Source organism: Astyanax mexicanus, unplaced genomic scaffold, assembly GCF_023375975.1.
Source record: "Astyanax mexicanus isolate ESR-SI-001 unplaced genomic scaffold, AstMex3_surface scaffold_49, whole genome shotgun sequence".
NCBI lineage: Eukaryota > Metazoa > Chordata > Actinopteri > Characiformes > Acestrorhamphidae > Astyanax > Astyanax mexicanus.
The window spans coordinates 520,196-541,387 of NW_026040059.1; the positions used below are offsets into that span (position 1 = coordinate 520,196).

Here is a 21,192-nt window from a genome sequence, read left to right on the forward strand (position 1 = left end):
AAATACATTTTGTTATTAGGCATAGTATCTTCTAAATTAATTAAAATTAATTTAGAATATTAAAAACTATTTAGAGCATTTGTTACTTGTCCTCCACTCTCTAACTATAAACTTTACCATGAAATTGAATTATTAAATCAGAGATTTTTTTTGCATTGTTATGTGACTCCCATATATTCTTTAAAAATATATATTTTTCATAATAAATCCAGAATATTTAGGTTAAAATACACATTTTAGTTGTGTTCCTGGGCTTTCACTCCAGTACATGTTTTGAATAGTTAAATATATGTGTTACAGATCCAGAGTTGAAAAAAGATTTAAAAAAAAAACAGCTCTGGAAAAAAATGAAGAGAGCACTTCAGTTTCTGAATCAGTTTCTCTGATTTTGCTATTTATAGGTTTATGTTCGAATTAAATTAACATTGTTGTTTGATTCTATAATTTGTCACATATAAGAGGGCTAGAAATTTAAAAAATAGAGTAGTTAGAGCTCATCTTCCAAAGGAAAACATATCAAACAGTCTTACAGGAAAAAATCCAGTTGGTAATTTTAAGTGTGGTAATTGTGTGAATTGTCAATATACTAAGAACGAAAAGCATTTTCCTCATCCAATACACAAATGTTTGGCTAATATAAAAGGCTTTATTACATGTGAAACTAAAAATGGTATGTATATGATCCAATGTCCATGTGGAAAAGTATATGTGTATATGTTTGATTATATTCCAGAGGTTTTCAATTCAGTAAAATCAAAGAAACTCATCATTTTAAGGTGCTCTCTTATTTTTTTCCCCAGAGCTGTATGTGAACATTTGAAAGTAGTCAAATAAATATCACCTCAATATATAAACAAATGCCAGCAGATAACTGCCCCTTGTATTCGATTGCAGATAATATGATCCCAATATATAGTTTTTGTTTTGTCTGCTTAGCTAAATTCACAACTTAATGTGTAGAACATTTGTATAATGCATACTTAATTAATTTTTTCTGACTTAATCCTTTCTTTTAGTAAACTTTACTTCATTTATTTTTTTCTGAATCAATCCTTTCTTTTAGTAAACTTTAGTTCATTTATTTTTACTGAATCAATCCTTGCTTTTAGTAAACTTTACTTCATTTATTTTTACTGAAACGATTCTTTCTTTTAGTAAACTTTACTTAATTAATTTTTTCTGAATCAATCCTTTCTTTTAGTAAACTTTACTTAATTTCCGCATACAGTTTTACTTAATTACAATTACTTAATTTTTACAATATTACTCAAATAATTTATGATACATAATATATTATAATTCCTGATAACTCAAAGATTTAATTTGTAAACAGACCAAGTATCACTGTCTCAACACATGAAATTATAATATATTATGGATGGCATGTTATATGCATTACATGCCATCCATAATATATTATAATTTCAGGAATTATACATTTTTTTATGTATCATAAATTGTTTAAGTAATATTGTATAAATTAGGTAATTGTAATTAGTTAATATTGTATGCAGAAATTAGGTAAAGTTTACTAAAAGAACGGATTGATTCAGTAAAAATAAATTAAGTAAAGTTTACTAAAAGAAAGGATTGATTCGGTAAAAATAAATTAAGTAAACTTTACTAAAAGAAAGGATTGATTCAGTAAAAATAAATTAAGTAAAGTTTACTAAAAGAAAGAATTGACTTAAGTTCAGTTCACTTATTTACTCTGTGTAACATTTAAGTCTCGAAACCGAGTTGAAGGTACTTAAATTTATCTAAAATGAAATTTAATTTAAAAAAAGCAAATGCAGAAAGTTGCAAAACTTTTTTAAAAGTAAATTTATCTCATAATTTTCTTTTTCAGTGTGGATCATTGCAGGATGACCTCAAGCTAATGTTTTATCAGAGCGTCCCGTTCTACTGGCAGTGCTTCAGTACAGAGACAGTGACTGTGTACAACTGACTGCTGGTGTATCTGCAGGAAAAGACAGAACGAAGGCATAAAGCCGTCCCAAAACACTGAAGTATAAAATGAAATTTATTCATGTTAGTTAGCGAAAAGTTGGAGTGTGAAACAAAAAAATAAAATTCTATACACTAGTATAACAGATATTAGTGTATAAACATCCTCAATAAACACTACTATACACTAAAATAGGAGACATTAGTCTATAATAAAAACACTCAATAAACACTCCTATTGTCACCCTAAAAGAGGATAGAGACAGGATGCAATTGCAGGTAGGCTTTATTCCACAAAGAGTTAGCAAGAAATGGTTACAGGCAAGGGTCGATAGATCAGGCAAACAGGAATATCACAGGCGTAAATCAAATGACGTGCTCAATAGGCAAGCAAAGGTCGATAACAAACTAGACAGATAGATAGATAGAAGTAACGCTCAGAACTTAGGCTGTGTCGGCAACTAAGACTTCGCAACGGAAGCACTGTGTGAGTCTCTTAAATACAAAGTGAAATTGCATACAGCTTGAGTGGGTGGGCCGGTGATCAGAACTCAGGCGACGTCGCACGCTGCTGTGATTGGAAGGGAGGAACCTCGGGGCTGACAGTACCCCCCTCTCCAGGAGCTGCCCTGACAGCGGGACGCCGCCGGCCCGGGGGACGACCCTGAGGACGCGGCGCAGGACGATCCGGGCGCCTGGCATGAAAGTCAGCAATCAAGCCAGGGTCCAGCACGTCTGCAGCAGGAACCCAACACCTGTCCTCCGGGCCGAACCCCTCCCAGTCCACCAGATACTGAAGACGGCCCCCACGAAGACGGAAATCCAGCGAGGAGTGGACAGCATAAGTAGACCCCCCTTCGCCATCTAGGGGTTCTGGGGTATTCCCCACTGGGACCACCTCCGCCAGTGGACCAGGAATCACCGGCCTGAGAAGGGAGACATGAAATGAGGGTGAGATTCTGTATGAACTAGGTAACAACAGTTTGTAAGTAACATCATTAATTTTCTTAATTATCTTAAAAGGACCAACAAAACGGGGACTCAACTTTCGACAAGGCAGTTGCAGGTTCAGGTCTCGAGTGGATAGCCACACTCTCTCTCCAGGATGGTACACAGGAGTGTCGCTCCGATGACGATCCGCCTGGCCTTTGTGACGGGCCTGTGTTTGATCCAGTCTGACATGCGCCGACTCCCACACCTCCTGTCCCAGCCTCCTCCTGTCCCAGGTTCCATGGGTACAATGGCGGCTGAAAACCCAACACGCACTGAAAGGGTGATAGGTTAGTGGAGGTGCTTCTCAGAGAATTTTGGGTATACTCTGCCCATGGGAGGAACCTGGCCCAATGCATAGGTTGGTCATGGCAATAGCTTCTAAGGAAGCGACCCAGTTCTTGATTCAGACGCTCTGTTTGTCCATTGGATTCGGGATGGCAACCAGAGGAAAGACTAACAGTTACCCCCAGTCTCTCCATAAAAGCCCTCCAAACTCTGGAGGTGAACTGTGGTCCTCTGTCCGAGACAATGTCTTCTGGAATGCCAAAATAATGGAAAACATGGTTAAACACAGTCTCTGCTACTTGAAAAGCACTGGGCAACTTAGGGAAGGGTATAAATCTGCAGGATTTGGAAAATCGATCCACAACCACTAGGATGGTAGTGAACCCCTCTGAGGAGGGTAAATCTGTGACAAAGTCAAGTGATAAGTGGGACCAAGGCCGAGAAGGAATGGGCAGTGGGACCAGTTTACCTGCAGGGGCATGTTTAGGGGTCTTTGAAATGGTACAGATGGTACAGGACTTGACATACCTCTCCACATCCTTGATCATGGAGGGCCACCAATACTTAGCTTGGAGGAGTTGATTGGTGCGTTGTATACCCGGATGACCGGTACCTACAGAAGTGTGAGCCCACAGCAACAGGTCATGGCGAAAATCCTCAGGTACATAAAGTTTCTCAGGTGGACATGACACTGGTACTGAAATTTCATTCAAAGCATTGCGAATGTCTTCATCTACCTGCCAGTGAATAGGGGCTATAAAAACTGTGTCAGGGACAATCGGTTCTGGGTGCTGTGGAACCTCACTGCTACAGAAAACCCTGGATAAGGAGTCAGCTTTGATGTTTTTGGAGCCAGGCCGATAGGTGATGTGGAAATCAAACCGGGTAAAAAATAGTGCCCACCTGGCTTGTCTCGGGTTCAGTCTTTTGGCCGTGCGAATATATTCCAAGTTCTTGTGGTCCGTGAAGACAACAAAGGGCAGTTTGGCTCCCTCCAGCCAGTGTCGCCACTCCTCCAGTGCCATTTTAACAGCCAGCAGTTCTCGATTTTCAATGTCTTAATTTCGCTCTGCCTCCGACAGCTTCCTAGAAAAGAAGGCACAAGGATACAGTTTAGGGGGTGTACCTTGTCTTTGGGAGAGGACTGCTCCAACACCGACCTCTGAAGCATCCACTTCAACCACGAATTGCAACTCTGGATTGGGGTGTTTGAGGATAGGAGCCGAGGTGAACCTGTTCTTTAAGTTTTGAAATGATTGTTCTGTGTCCTTGTTCCATCTCAGCTTCTTCTCTCCACCTCTCAGGGCTGAGGTGAGTGGGGCAGCAAGCACACTGAACCCACGAATTAACCTCCTATAAAAGTTGGCAAATCCTAGAAATCGTTGCAAATCCTTGATGGTGCGTCGTGTGGGCCAGGACAGGACGGCAGCAATCTTGGTTGGGTCCATCTCAATCCCCTCCTTACTAAGGATGTATCCCAAAAAGGCAACTGAGGATTGATGAAAAAGACATTTCTTGGCTTTGACATAAAGTTGATGTTGCAGAAGCCTTCTGAGCACTTCGCTCACATGTTGCACATGCTCTACAATGTTCCGGGAGTAGACCAAAATGTTGTCTATAAAAACTATTACAAAGCGTCCTAGCATGTCTCTGAGCACAGCATTTACCATGGCTTGGAAAACAAAAGGAGAGATAGATAGGCCATAAGGCATTACCAAGTACTCAAAGTGCCCAGTAGTAGTGCTGAAGGCGATTTTCCATTCATCACCTCTTCTTATACGAATCAGGTTGTAGGCACTCCTTAGATCCAATTTAGTGAAGATACTAGCTCCTCGCATCTGTTCTAGTGCAGCAGGAATCAAAGGGAGTGGATATGTATACTTCACCAATGCTGCATTTAACTGACGATAATCTATACAAGGCCTCAATCCCCCATCTTTTTTCTTTACAAAAAAGAAACCAGAAGAGGCCGGGGAAGTGGAAGGTCTGATGAAGCCCTGTTTGAGTGCTTCGTCAATATACTCCTCCATGGCAGCAGTTTCTGGTCGTGACAATGAATAAACTTTGGCTTTGGGTAGGGATACTCCTGTTTTAAGCTCTAAAGCACAGTCACACTCACGGTTTGGGGGTAGATTGGTGGCTTTTTTCTTGCTGAAGACCTCCTCTAAATCACTGTATTCCTTGGGGATATGTGGTGTGTGAGCTGAAACAGGGCTTTCAATAGTGGTGGAGGCTGCTGTAAGCTTAATACAGGTGGATTGACAGGCAGAGGACCAGGAGGTAAGTTCATGTTCATTCCAGGAGATGGCAGGATTGTGCTTCTCCAACCACGGAAGACCCAGTATGATCTTATGAGTAGGTGAGCTGGTGATTAACATGAGCAAAAGTTCCTGATGAACAGCTCCAACCGTGAGTCTAATGGGTTCTGTGATGTGACTTACGGTGCCCTTTCCTACTGGTCGTGAATCTATGGCCTGGATGTGAAGTGGAAGGTTAAGGGGTAATATGTGTAATTTTAGTTGGCGAGCAAATTCTTCATCTATGAAGTTTCCCGCCGCTCCGGAGTCGAGGAGTGCTGTGGAAACAAAAGAATTCTGGCAGTGAACTGTTACAGGAACCGTAAATGCTTTTAAAGAGAGCGTGTGTGGAGGAACACTTACCCCGCGCTGGATAGTAAGAGCTGAGCGGGGTAACTCTCAGTTTGGACGGGACACACAATCCTTGACTAAATGTCCAGCCTCTCCACAGTACAGACATAACCCATTAACACGTCGTCTAGTCCTCTCCTGATTAGAGAGACGTGTGGTGCTAAGCTGCATAGGTTCCGGAAAGTGGTCATTGTGGACAAACATGGGGTTTCGCCGCTCTCTCAACAAATTATCCATGCGAATGGCCAAGCTTATAGTTTGGTCCAGAGATAAGCTGTCGTCCCGGCAAGCCAGTTCCTTTTTAATGTCTTCAGTGAGACCTAGTCTAAAGGCTGTGGTGAATGCAGACTCATTCCAACCACTGGAAGCAGCTATGGTGCGAAATTGTAAGGCATATTCAGCCGCAGTGCGAGACCCCTGTTTCATAGTCAATAGTTTCTCACCACCCTCTCTGCTATCAGGAGGATGATCAAATACAGAACGAAATAGCTCTACAAAACGATCATAATTTTGAGTGACATCACCTCCACTCTCCCAAACAGCTGTAGCCCATTCAAGCGCTTTCCCTTTAAGCTTTAAGCAGAGGAGGGAGCTTGTGACGTACCAGGTGACGAGGTGATGTTGAGGGCAGAGAGGGCGGAAGTGAGGCTTCGAAGGTCGATAACAAACTAGACAGATAGATAGAAGTAACGCTCAGAACTTGTGTCGGCAACTAAGACTTCGCAACGGAAGCACTGTGTGAGTCTCTTAAATACAAAGTGAAATTGCATACAGCTTGAGTGGGTGGGCCGGTGATCAGAACTCAGGCGACATCGCACGCTGCTGTGATTGGAAGGGAGGAACCTCAGGGCGGACACCTATACACTAGAATAGAATATATTAGTATATAAACATCCTCAATAAACACTCCTATACACTAGAAAAGAAGATATTAGTCTATACACATCCTCAATAAACACTCCTATACACTGGAATAGGAGATATTAGTCTATAAACACCCTCAATAAACACTCCTATACACTAGAATAGGAAATATTAGTCTATAAACACCCTCAATAAACACTCCTATACACTAGAATAATAGGAGGTATTAGTCTAAAACATTCTCAATAAACACTTCTATACGCTAGAATAGGAGATATTAGGCTATAAACACCTTCAATATACACTTCTATACACTAGAATATGAGATATTAGTCTATAAACACCCTCAATAAACACTTCTATACACTAGAATAGGAGATATTAGTCTATAAACACCTTCAATAAACACTTCTATACACTAGAATGAGATATTAGTCTATAAACACCCTCAAAAAAACTCCTATACACTAGAGAAGGAGATATTAGTCTATAAACACCATTAATAAACACTCCAATACAGTAGAATAGGAGATATTAGTCTATAAACACCCTCAATAAACACTCCTATACAGTAGAATAGGAGATATTAGTCTATAAACACCCTCAATAAACACTCCTATACATTAGAATATGAAATATTAGTCTATAAACTCCCTCAATAAACACTGCTATACACTAGAATATGAGATATTAGTCTATAAACACCCTTAATAAACACTCCTATACACTAGAATAGGAGATATTAGTTTATAAACCCCCTTAATAAACACCCCTATACACTAGAATAGGAGATATTCGTTTATAAACCCCCTTAATAAACACTCCTATACACTAGAATAGAAGATATCAGTCTATAAACGGTAACACTTTACTTGGATGGTCATTTTTGACACTAAAGTTAGTGTAAACTAACTATCTTTAGTGTCAAAAATGGACCATCCAAGTAAAGTGTTACCGAACATTTATTTACAGTTCATTCAATGTATTTTTGCCTCTGTGATAAGACCAATATAACTGCTCATCACCAGCAGTGTATTACTGGTACCAGGGCTCCCTCCACATAATAAACACTGATTACTTTAATGTCGTTTTTTGTAGTAAGATTTCTTGTAATTAGTTCGCATTTTATCGTTTAAATTAAGTATCATTTTAATTACCCACATCTAGATGCATGTTTAACGTTTGATTAAATTAAACCATAGCATGTATACATGCTATGGTTTAACATGCAACTGCTTCATCAGCTGTTGTAAAAGAGGTGGTGTCTGATGTCACATGTATCAGAGAAGATATATGTGACATCAGACACCACCTCTTTTACAACTGCTGATGAAGCAGCATTATCAAGCAGAATCACATCGACTCAGCTCCGATACATCAGCTCACAGATGCCTGTGCTGACCTGGAAAGTGATGTGGAGAAACAGCGCCATCTACCCACCAAGAGAGTGCATAACCGAATGTGCTCTCTCTCGGACTCCGGCTGCTGATGGCGAGCTGCATGACTGGGGTTCAAACCAACGATCTCCTGATCATAACAGCAGTGCCTTACACTACTGGGCCATTTTATCTGTGTTTTCTTTTCCTGGACTCTTTACAGAATAAAACAAATACGTATCAGTGTTGCTGTGTTGCTTTAAGCTCTGTCTCTGTGTTTAAATTACCTGTTAAGAACTTACTGGAACTATTGGAGCTCCACCTGGATGATGTGAACAAATGAGAGCACAGAACATCTGCGAGTGACTGACAATGGCCCTGCCCACCAGTCTTCTCCACCAATGACTGTGTACAAGAACATAAAGGCAGCGTCTCTACTGTTCATTTCTCAGGGAAAGAGTGAGGGAGGGGTGAGTTTAGAGAGAGTTTAGAGACGCAGTTTAAGAGAAAGTGAAATAAGGTGTATCAGGTGATCAGGAGAGAAGATCTACAGAGGTTCGGATTATCTCGGTAAATTCATTACATTACATTACATTACATTTCATTTGGCAGACGCTTTTGTCCAAAGCCACTTACAATAATGAAGTACAAAAGTAATAGGAATTTAGATAACCCATTTTTAGATAGGGCTTAAAGGAGGTCGAAGGGAAATAAAGGGATAGAGAAGTGAAGGAGGGGAAGAAGGAAATGGGGTTAGAAGTAGTTAGTGTGTTAGAGGTGTTAGGAGAGTAAGTGCTCTTTGAAGAGCTCTGTCTTCAGGAATCTCTTAAAGATAGCGAGAGATTCTCCTGATCTGGTAGTGGAAGGTAGTTTGTTCCACCATTGGGGAACTCTGTATGAGAACAGTCTGGATTGCTTTGTGTGAGTGTTTGGCAAAGCGAGGCGACGTTCATTGGAGGAGCGCAGCGGCCGGGAGGTAGCGTAAGCCTTCAGGAGTGAGTGCAGGTAGGAAGGAGCCTGTTCTGTCATCACCTTGTAGGCGATTGTAAGAGTTTTAAATTTGATGCGAGCATCAACTGGTAGCCAGTGGAGCTCAATGAGCAGCGGGGTGACATGCGCCCGTTTTGGTTGGTTGAAGACCAGACGTGCTGCTGCATTCTAGATCATTTGGAGTGGTTTTACTACGCAGGCCGGGAGGCCAGTTAGCAGGGCATTGCAGTAGTCGAGGCGTGAGATGACGACTGCTTGTACCAGGAGTTGGGTGGCCTGTTGCGTCAGAAACTGTCTAATTTTCCTGATGTTATAAAGCGCGAAGCGGTAGGATCGAGCAACCGAGGCCACATGGTGCGTGAAGGAGAGAACTAAAAATTCAGAACTAAGGAGAATGTAGAAGATGGACCTGCAGCTTAAAGTAAGAAGATGTTGTGAGTGTTCCTCAGATACAGAACCGTTCTTTCAGCTCAGCTCAGGGTCGGATTACACCTGAAGAACCTGGATCAGATCTGGAGAGAGTCAGATGGAGAAGAGTGGATTTGTGTAAACAGAGTGTAAATATACTGTAATGTTACAAACTACAGCTCAAATAGGAATACATATACATGTTTAATAAATAGGATCATGTAGTTCAGATTGCCGGAGTTTCCGGAATTGCGTCATTACAGGTGTACTGCGGTAAAGGTACAGGTGTGTTGATGTGCAGTAGCGATGTTTGATCAACAGAGGGCAGAAACTCCCCTCAAACTCTGCTGTTGTATAAGCGTGTTTTTGTGCAGTAGCGCTGCTTGACCGGCAGAGGGCAGAAACTCCCCTCAATAAAGCTCCACTCTTCTTTAGAGGAGTGTTTCTAACTCTGCTCCTTTTTTTCAATAAATAAAAACATAATAATTACATTTTCTTATGTTAAATGATTATATTTCAGTAATGTTATAATATTAATGAATATTTTTATAACACTGTTGATATTATAATAACTGATTTATTCACAGGGAACAGCATCTCTGGTGTTCAGCTGAAGCTCCTCCACGATGGAGTCTCATCTCTCCACATCTGGAGGAGAACCCCCTGTCCCACAGTGAGTAACTGAACATCAGTCCTGAACACCAGCTCCACTTATGAGTCTCTGATCCTCGAAGATCTTGTGATAATCCAAAATTCTCCTTCACCATCTGAAGAGTCTTTGTGAAATCATGTGCTGCAGAAAGCATTATATTTAAAATGTAATTAAATTATTTTGCACAATTCAGATCAGCTTTATTGTCACATCAAATGAGTACAGGTGAACAGGTGAGTGAAAAACGTGGGCGCATGATCCCCACGTTGTGTTGTGAAATTTACAGTAAATAACAGGCAGTAATTGACAAGTAACTTACTGTGAAATAAAATCACAGTAACTAACTGGCAGCATTTAAACAGTATTTTACTGTGAACCAAAATCCAATCACAGTAACTAACTGGCTGAAACTTAACAGTTAGTTACTGTAAAAACAAAAATCAATGTTAAAAAAAAGACACAGCAGAGACACGGCAAACTTTTTAACATTTTTTTCCCTCAGTATGTGAAAAACAACAGTTTAATCTAATTGTTTTGCCAGACAAACTCTGAAGTCCCTTCAGAAAGTAACGACGAATGAAGTATATGAAGAATATGAATGGGTTTATATATGATGTTTTCCGCTTTACAGTTCTTCCAGTTTTCTGGCTTTTCTTGAACTTTTAGCTGCACTTGCTGGAGTCAGGATTCATTCTGACAAGAATCCAAACCGAAATGAAAATGAAAGTTAATATACAGAATCACCAAACTGGTTTGTTAAACACAGGATATTAATAAGAGGCTCTCAGGGCAAGTCAAAGTTTTTTATAGAAAAATAAAACTCTTAATTGAAAAATACAGGACAAACACAGAACATTTAAGAGCAATTTTTAAAGTTAAACAGGCAAGTCTGGCAAACATTTAAATCTAATTAAAATTTAGGTTAGCTTAGTTTTTTTTTTTTTTGCAACTTGCTTTTTCATCTAGCAGTCTTATTCTGATTTCAATACTTTGACTACTGTGACATAAAAAATATCATTAGATTTATATTTTAGTTAGTCAAGAGACAGCATTATGCAATATGATACTTACATGGAATTGTGGCTTTAGTGCTGCTCCACTTTTCAAACTTCTTCTTCTTCTTCTTCTTCTTCTTCAGGTTGTAGGTAGGTTGAATCCAACATGAATCTAAATTATTGTCCATTAGTGGATTATTACAGTGTATTACTGTGATTTTCTATAGTAGTAGGATTATTACTCTGAATTTCTACAGTAATAGGATTATTACTGTGATTTTATCATTTTCCAGTTAATTACTGTGGTTTTGGCTGCATTCAGAGTATAATACTGTAAACGTATTTACAGTAGTTAATTGTGCAGGAACACAGTATACTACTGTGGATTTCACAGCATTTTTGACAGTGTATATACAAATATATTGAATGTAAAATAGAATAGAATATAAATATACACTTAACATATTTACTTACATATTAATGTACACTATGAATTATTGGTCAGAATCGCGTCTATTATTAGCTTCTACATACTTTTCCAGTTTATAGATCATTTTCTGCAAACAGATCTGTGCCCTGTTTTTTTTTCTTTTATTTGTTTGTTGATGAATAGACTGAAGCTATAATATAAAAGTATGTAAGTGTGCTACATATATAAAACATAAAACATTTTTAAACAAAGTTGATGTTTGTTCGATCATATCAGTGGGCTTTGCTTAAGTGACAAAACTCAAAAATAACAAAACTGACAAATGAAAAAGTTGATTTAATCACCAAAAAAAGAAAAAAATAATAAACTTTTTGACTATGTTCACTGACAACCAGAGTGATGTCACTTCAGATCTGTGACCATGCTGACTGTATTAAAACAAACAAAAACGTCAAGAAATGCCTAATAATGCTTGTTGGCTCGTCAAAACTTGACAATAAAAGGAACAAAGAAGAGGGTATATATAGGCTGGGAATAATGTAAAATTAATGAATAATCAGGTTACTGAGACTAAGTAAGTGTCATTTGATGATTTTGGCAAAATTTGTCCTTAATGTCATTTTTTCCCTTCACACTACTTTTACTTAGTACTTAGTAGTTTTGGAATCAGTACTTTTACACATTTACTTGAATAAAAGTTTCATTTTATCTCTTTTACAGACTACAGACATCCACAGCAGAACCTTCAGAACCAGGCAGTGTGTCTGTGCAGAGCAACATGTCAATGTCAAATCCTTATAACTTCAGTAAAGAAGAAGATCCTTCAGAGTCTAGCTGTGTGTCTATAAAGAGTAACAAGTCACTGGTCAATCCTTATGACTTCAGTAAAAAAGAAGATCCTCCAGAGTCTAGCTGTGTGTCTATGAAGAGTAACAAGTCACTGGTCAATCCTTATGACTTCAGTAAAGAAGAAGATCCTCCAGAGTCTAGCTGTGTGTCTATGAAGAGGAACAAGTCACTGGTCAATCCTTATGACTTCAGTAAAGAAGAAGATCCTCCAGAGTCTAGCTGTGTGTCTATGAAGAGTAACAAGTCACTGGTCAATCCTTATGACTTCAGTAAAGAAGAAGATCCTCCAGAGTCTAGCTGTGTGTCTATGAAGAGTAACAAGTCACTGGTCAATCCTTATGACTTCAGTAAAGAAGAAGATCCTCCAGAGTCTAGCTGTGTGTCTATGAAGAGTAACAAGTCACTGGTCAATCCTTGTAACTTCAGAAATAAAGAGCCCAGCTGTGTGTTTGTGAAGAGCGACAACGCAGTTTTTGAACCTCCTGACTTGAGTACTGGAGAACCTGGTATTAATCCAAGGTGAGACACAAACTTGTATGACCACCATCAGACTGAAATGTATTTAGGTTTACTTCTTATTACAGCAGATAAAAGAGAGCATTCTGTTTACCATTAACATGAGTGATAATCCATATCACAGTGTGTGTAAGTCAGAATTGTATGATGTGGGTAAAAAGTGAGCTCTTGGATAACACTGTTGGATCTTTTGATAACGATATGAAACAATCAATTATACCTGGTTCATTACGACAACCTACATATATCATGCTTCCAATGAATATGTTTATCATAAAAATAAAAATATTTAATCAGCAATTACACACTTAATATAGTTAATGGCATCAGTCCCACCTTTTCTCCTTTGATTAAGATTATTATTTCTTTAATTGAATTAACTTTACACAAAATATTACATTGATAGAAAGATTTTCAGGACTGGGCAGTAGTCAGATACATGCACATTAAAAATAAAAGAGGCTTTATTACTGCAAACATCTAACAAATATCTACATTAGTAACAGCAAGAATGAAATGCTAAAGAGCAACATAACAAACAGATACAGAACCAGTCAACTGAGAAATAAGGGCTAGACATAGTGTTGCCAAATCCTCAGTAAGGAAAGTAGCTATTGGCTGTCCTAAAAGTCGCTAGAAGTCGCTAAATGACATCATCACCTAATTTGCATAATACATGTTTTTGAAGCTGTAAAGGATTAACATTGTGAGGGAGAAAAAAGTGAGTAAAAACACTCTAAATATGTTAGAAATGTTAAAAATGAACTTTAACAAATGAACAACTTCTGTTGCTTTTTAAATTTCATTAACCACGTTTTTATTTATTTATTTAAGTTTTCTTAAGTTTTCTTTATTTTTAAACCAGTTATAGACAAATTGTTCAATGGTTCAATAGATATTTAGCTTTTTACAAAGAGTCAGATACTGTGGAAGAGGTGAGTGACAGGCTATGTGGTGAATGAGGTGAGTGACTGAGACTGAGGGAGTTAAATTCAGTGATTTCTTTTCATGTCACACTGAAGACACATATATATTTATATCCTATATTTATATTGTAAATAGGGGGCAGGGGCAGTCAGTGCTGGCTGTGGGCACACGCGGTTTATTTACAGTGTGTTCGTGGAGCGGAGAAGGTATGTTCTGACTGTGAGAGACTGCACTGTGAGTGTTGTGGGCGGGGCTCATGGCACACGCTGCTCGCTGCGAACAGTGACTGAAGAGCATGTGTGTTCATCTCAGAGTCGCCAAAAGTCTCCAAAAGTCGCTTTTTTACAAAAAAAGTCACTAAAGGGTCTTAAAAGTTACTAAATATAGCGACAAAGTCACTAAGTTGGCAACACTGGCTAGACAAAAATCTAAGTCAAAAACAGAAGAAGAAAGTCAAAACCAATCAAAAACAAAAAAAAAGCTTAGTAATGTTAGAAGGTTAGCCCAAACTTGGCAATTAACTTAATAAAGGAGATTATATATAGGCAGGAAACAGGTGAAAACAACCAATATTCAGGTGCCTGAGACCAAGTGAGTGTCATGTGATCATGATCAGGAGTCATGTGGGTGTCAGAAGAATTATGAAAAATGAAGTCCGGATCAGCTTTGAAGACAGAGGGTAGCATAATAAAGATTTAGGAGTTTAAGAGACAAGAAGGTAAATGTTTGATCCAGTAGTGGATGAAAATAATATACGTTTTTTTTTATGTATTCTGTCATTTTAAAAGAGAAATTAATCAATTAATTATTAAAAGTAATTAATTTAGAATTAATATTAATTTATCTCCACACTATAACAGATTAATAAAATATAATACATGTAAAATATAATAGCAGTGACATAAAACACAAATAGCTAGTCTATTTTAAGGCTACTAAACAAACAATGTGTTTACTTTATTCTGAAAAACAGTATTTTCACTGTTCTGCATTTCAAGTCAAAAGCCTTTGTATTAAATGTTTCTACTTTGCATAGTTTATATGTTACTTTATAGAGTGTGATACTGGAAAATTAGTGAGTTCTGAAAACCTTATCTTCATATATTTGACATTTAGACATTTCATCTTTCTTAACAGGGGGAGGAGTGGTCTGATCCAGGATCAGTACAGTTGTGGAGTGTGTGAGCAGCTTCTGACAGATCCAGTCTCGATCACCTGTGAACACAGTTTCTGCAGACGGTGTATCAACAGCTTCTGGAACAGAACTGCTCTGTCAGGAGACTTTATCTGTCCCTGTTGCAGAAAGAGATCTAGAACACGTCCTGCTCTACATCCACACATAGAGGAGTCTATAAATCAGGATTCCTACCAACCAGTGGATGATGTTCTGCAGAGAATATTACAGAAACACAAAACCAGCATGAAGAACAAATACGAGAGCTTATATGAAGTAATCAAAACACCACAGAATAGAACCCTCCTGAACAGGATTTACACTCAGCTCTACATCATAGAGGGAGAGAGTGAAGGAGTGAATGAAGAACATGAGGTTCTACAGATGGAGAGAAAAAAAGGAGATACTTACAGAACACTCCAATTAACTGCTCAGATATTTTTAAACCTGTAGAAGATCCTGAAGAAAAAACTAAGGACAAGAACATTAGAGCTGCAATGGATAGTGGCCTCAGAAAAAGCAAAAGTATAGAAGATAAAGAGATCCGAACTGTTCTGACTAAAGGAATTGCTGGAATTGGGAAAACTGTCTCTGTGCAGAAGTTCATTCTGGACTGGGCTGAAGGAAAGGCCAATCATGACGTAGATTTCATGTTTGTGCTTCGGTTCCGAGAGCTGAACCTGATTATCAGTTGATCAGTACAGTCTTCATACACTTCTGTGTGCCTTCCACCCTGATCTCAAAGATCTGGACCCTAAGATCTATGATACATGCAGAGTTGTGTTCATCTTTGATGGACTGGATGAAAGTAGAATTCCACTGAACTTTGAGGAGTGTGAGAAAGTATCTGACATAACCATGACATCATCATTTGCTGTGTTGATTACAAACCTTCTCAAAGGAGAGCTGCTGCCCTCTGCTCACGTCTGGATAACCTCCCGCCCAGCAGCAGCCAATCAGATTCCTTCTTGGTACATCAGCCGTGTGACAGAAATTCAGGGGTTTAATGAGCCACAGAAGGAGGAGTACTTCAGGAAGAGGATCAGTGACCAAGACCAAGCCCAGAAAATCATCTCCCACATTAAGGCAGCGAGGAGCCTCCACATCATGTGCCACATCCCCGTCTTCTGCTGGATCTCAGCCACTATGCTTCAGCGAATCCCGAGACAGAGTGATACAGAAATCCCTAAAACTCATAAAAATGCTTATAGTAATCCAGAGGAATTGCTGGAATCCAACAGAACTGTGCTTCTGAAACTGGCTAAACTGGCTTTTAATCAGCTCATGAAGGGGAACGTGATGTTCTATGAAGAGGACCTGAGAGAGAGCGGTATTGATCTCACAGAGGCCTCAGTGTATTCTGGGATCTGCACTGAGATCTTTAGGGAGGAATGTGTGCTTTATCAGAGGAAGGTCTACAGCTTTGTTCATCTGAGCTTTCAGGAGTTTCTGGCTGCTCTCTATGTGTTTCACTGCTACTTGATCAAGAAAATGAAGGAGCTGGAAGTTTTTAATCCTTGGTTCAGTAGATGGACTGAAAAAGATCCACTGGATAAGCTCCTGTGTGTAGCATTGGACAAAACCTTAAAGAGCCAGAATGGACACCTGGATCTTTTCCTCCATTTCCTGCTCTCACTGTAGTCCAATCAGAAGATCCTACAGGGGCTCCTGATCCACACAGAGAGCAGCTCAGAGAGCATCAAGAAAACAGTGCAGCACATCAAAAAGAAAATAGAAGATGAAAAGCTTCCTAATGGCAGGCCTGTTGACCTGTTCCTCTGTCTGACTGAAGTGAATGACCAGCATTTATCCAGAAAGATTCTGGAGTTCCTTAAATCAGAGAAATCAGAGAAACGTTCAGAAAATATACTGTCTGCTGCAGAGTGTTCAGCTCTGTGCTGCATGCTGCAGATCTCAGAGGAGGTGCTGGATGAATTAGACCTGAAGAAATACAGCAGATCAGAAAGAGCTTACATAAAACTGATTCCAGCTGTAAACAACCGCAGAAAGGCTCTGTGAGTATCAAAATTGATATAATGTGTTTAGTGTGTATACCCTTTCTAATGGATGCTACATTTATCTGTTTAAGTGGCAACCACTGCTGATGCAGATGTGCAAATATGCACACAGTGTATCTATTTCCTGTAGAGATTAATTATATGTCTGCAGGACACAAAACATATGGGAAAAAAATGTAATTTCTGGTTAATTTTATCCATAAATCTTATTAGAATATTCATGTGAAGCTTTTCTTCATTGTTTGACCTGTACTATGTTTCTTCTTATTTTGCAGACTAGCAGACTGTAGTCTCACCATAGTACACTGTGAAACTCTCTGCTCTGCTCTGAAATCAGAAAACTCCTTCCTGATAGAGCTGGACCTCAAAAAAAAAACCTGCAGGATTCAGGAGTGGAGCTGCTCTCAGCTGGACTGAAAGGTTCACACTGTAAACTGCAGACACTCAGGTGAGCTTTCCTGTCAATTAGGGGTGTGCCATAGAATACCATACACAGTATCATCTTTATTTGAAACAACATTTTTTTTTGTTATTTGTTGTGAAGCTTTAAGAGTTTTTTTAGGATAATTAGTTCAACACTTCTAAACTTTGTTTCTACTGAATTTTTTAAAATGTTTATGTGAAATCTACATTTTTAAAATAAATATAGTGTTTTGTCATATTTCCAAGAATACCGTTTCCTACCTCTGCTGTCAAAACATTAATAAAAGAGGGGGAAAAGTTAAATGCTGTAACAGTTTACTCTAAACTCAAAATAACATTGTAATTTTACAACTGTCCTGTAATTGTTACGGTTACATGTAATTTTATAATATTTTATAAAACCCTTATTATGTGTTTTCTAGCACGGCACATTTTGTTGTCGTTCAGGAGAGAGAAATCTGCTGTATGGTTGCATAAAGGCACATATTAAACAAAGCCAAATGATGAGCAAATGCCAGTACATTTGTCATAAATGCAAATGCTAAATTCTTCAGTACAAATCTTCCATTCAGATGTTCTCTTTTGTATGTATTGTAGGATGTGTTCACTCCAGTGTTTTGTTATTAACCTCAGAATGATGTTACTTTTTTAAGCTGTTTGATATATGTGTATGATGTATTTACATTATTAAGGACCAAACAATATAAAGGGCCAAGAAGAGCCATTTCAGCTCCGTCAAGTTACAGGAACTGTTGGGGGAGTAGGGGTGGACAGCACTAATTAATATAACAAAAAACTTAGTTTTATAGTTTAAGCCCTTATCATTCTCTGAAAATAGCCTCTTTTATTGTAATATTTGTTTAACTTTGGCAGACTGCCATTCTGTCATCTTGGTGAAAAGACGTGTGAAACTTTGGGATCAGTTGAAAAACTCCTCCCTGAAAGATCTGGACCTCAGTAACAATGATCTGCAGGACTTAGGAGTGGAGCTGCTCTCTGCTGGACTAAAGAGTTCACACTGTAAACTGCAGACACTTGGGTCAGTGTTTCAGTTAATTTCTTTGTGAATGTTAAATATTAAACTCTAGCATTAAATCTTAAAACTAATTATTAAAGAATTAAGAAATCAAATATAAACATAGTTAACACATCCCATGCACACCTTAAAAACTGCTGATATGAGATATGCATTTCTTTGATATATTTTCTACACTCTCTAACTCTGTATTGTAATGATGATGTTAAACATAATTTTTGCTATTGAATTTCAAATTAAATTATTTTACTGATAGAATGTTAAAATTTTCATTCAGATTTTGTCTTGTAATAACAATACTTTTTGTTTTTCTCTGCAGATTAATATATGGTTGTATGATCACAGAAGAAGGCTGTGTTTCTCTGGCTACTGCACTGAATTCAAACCCCTCCCACCGGAAAGAACTGGATCTGACCTACAACCATCCAGGAGATTCAGGAGTAAAGCTGCTCTCTGCTAGACTGCAGGATCCACACTGCACACTCAACACACTCAGGTATGGACAAATCATAGGTGCATGTGTATGTGTGTGTGTTGATTGCTTTTTTCAGTAAATATGCAAAATTTTTAATTTACACCCTGCAACCTATTTTAGAGGGCTTTTAATACACAAAAAAAATAATTAATTCATTAGAAAGAAACGTGAAATATAAGAAGTGAATTTCTCTTTTTCATTATACTAGTATAATTAGTATATGAATAAAGTTCATAATATAAACATTGTAAAATTAGTGACCTGGTTTGGAATCTGAAAATATTGCATTACATTATGTTACTCTATGTGTAATTACATTTCTGAATTTAACAGAATTACAAAAAAACTTTACTGTAGTGATAACTGTTTCAGTAACTACATCAGCATAACTGTACAGTGGGCAGTTATTGGAATGTTGAAAAAAACAGCATATTATCATAGCTTTGGACACATTTTTAGTATTTAAATGTATGGCATGTATTCTGCGCTTCTACAATTGTATGGAAAACTTCAAGCACCTTTGCTGTGTAGATATTATTGTACTTTTATAGATGATACTTATAAATGTTTCTTCTCTTTATAAAATGTCAAAAGCCTATTTAATATGAATATTTAAAACAGAATATTTAATATGGCACCTCATGGCAAAGAACTCTCCTCTCTGAGGATGTGACAAATTTGGTGTCAGTTTGTTTGACATGAACTGGTGCTGTGTATCACCAACTTAATTTGGTTCTCATTATAGATACATAACTTGTCTATTTACTTGTTTGTGCTTATTTTATACAACTTTTATCATTACTACATTCTGTTTGTGTTGTGTGTCTAGGGTGGAACATGGAGGGAAAATCAGAATCAAACCAAAGAAATCAAAGAAATGTAAGTACACACACACACTCTACATACATACAAAAATACTCACATACACTCTCTATCTCTCTGTATCTCTTGAGTGTGTGTAATGTGTGTTCTTGTGTTTTAGATGGCTGTGATTTTACACTGGATCCAAACACAGTACACCCTAGTCTAGGGTGACCTAGTGAGGACACCCTAGTTAGGACAACAGGACGGTGATGAGAGGAGAGAAGCTGCAGTCGTATCCTGATCATCCAGAGAGATTTGATAAGTGGGAGCAGGTTCTGAGTAGAGAGAGTGTTACTGGGCGCTGTTACTGGGAGGCTGAGTGGAGCGGCAGAGGAGTTTTTGTATCTGTAAGTTATAAAACCATCAGCAGGACAGGAGAAGAATCAAACTGTCGGTTTGGAGGAAATATAAACTCCTGGTGTCTGAGCTGCTCTGATTACAGTTACTCTGTTCATCACAATCTGAACTACACTAAACTCCGCCCTCCTCCCTCTGGCTGTAGGAAAATAGGAGTGTATGTGGACTGTCCTGCCGGCATTCTGTCCTTCTACGGCGTCTCCTCTAATACACACACACTTATACACATTCAGCACCACCTTTACTCAGCCCCTCTATGCATGATTCACTATTCATGAAGACTCCTCAGTGTCTGTGTGTGAGATAGATTAACCTTCCCTCTGTTTGTGAGCGTGAGTATGAGAGAGTATGAGTAAGTAGGACTGTAAGTGTGAGTATGAGTGTAGTGATGTCAGGGCCCTGGTCATATCACCACCTACTCAAAACACTTGAGAACATAAAACACAGACATTGATAAGATTGACATAGTACTTACCTGGTTCCTGAAGGAATGGCAGCGCACGAGCCACCAAGGTTCTTAAGGACTTGGTAGAGAACAAGGGTCTGAAAAAAAGAGGAAAACAATGTAAAAACATCTGAACATTGCATAATATACTTTCCTAAAAGTCCAAAGTGTTGCATGCATGTATTCTATTATGTAAATAATTTAAAATAACTCTTGCCCACCTGCTTGCAATGTAATTATCTAATGGTTTAATATGGGGTGAGCTATTTGAGTATTTAAGAGCAGGTGGGCACGCTAAAGGGGGTTTCTCTAGATTAAGCATGACTTTATGCCGATAGGAAATTGTTGGATTGGGAGCACTTTGAGCAAGTTGCTCAAGTGTCGAGAAGGTGGTAGCTACAGTGCCACTGTAGCAGATAGCTTGGAAAACAATTCTTCCTCTCTCTGTCTATTTTGCCTTTGTCTTCCTCACAGAGTTGAGGAATGCCAAGTAATTTCCCTTCATCTCAATGTGAAGAAC

The 21,192-nt window shown here is 38.4% G+C and overlaps 1 protein-coding gene and 1 long non-coding RNA gene across 3 annotated transcripts in view; both read left to right on the forward strand.

Annotated features, from left to right (window-relative positions):
- LOC125797544 (uncharacterized) overlaps positions 1 to 15,515 on the forward strand; it is a 139,957-nt gene extending 124,442 nt beyond the window's left edge. Inside the window, exons 1-4 of one of the 2 annotated variants that reach the window (XM_049473982.1) lie at positions 9,479 to 9,524; positions 10,099 to 10,184; positions 12,309 to 12,956; positions 15,018 to 15,515. In XM_049473982.1, the coding sequence (XP_049329939.1) occupies positions 10,138 to 10,184; positions 12,309 to 12,956; positions 15,018 to 15,507 (1,185 nt within the window). In that variant the 5' untranslated portion in view covers positions 9,479 to 9,524; positions 10,099 to 10,137 and the 3' untranslated portion in view covers positions 15,508 to 15,515. Of the gene's footprint in view, positions 1 to 9,478; positions 9,525 to 10,098; positions 10,185 to 12,308; positions 12,957 to 15,017 lie in introns of those variants that run through there. The other variant, XM_049473983.1, reaches the window with a different exon arrangement.
- Positions 15,516 to 17,336: 1,821 nt separating this feature from the next.
- LOC125797551 (uncharacterized) lies at positions 17,337 to 21,192 on the forward strand. Its single transcript, XR_007436379.1, has 5 exons — positions 17,337 to 17,520; positions 18,369 to 18,534; positions 18,851 to 19,027; positions 19,836 to 19,885; positions 19,989 to 21,192. It is a non-coding gene; the product is annotated as an uncharacterized LOC125797551 (long non-coding RNA).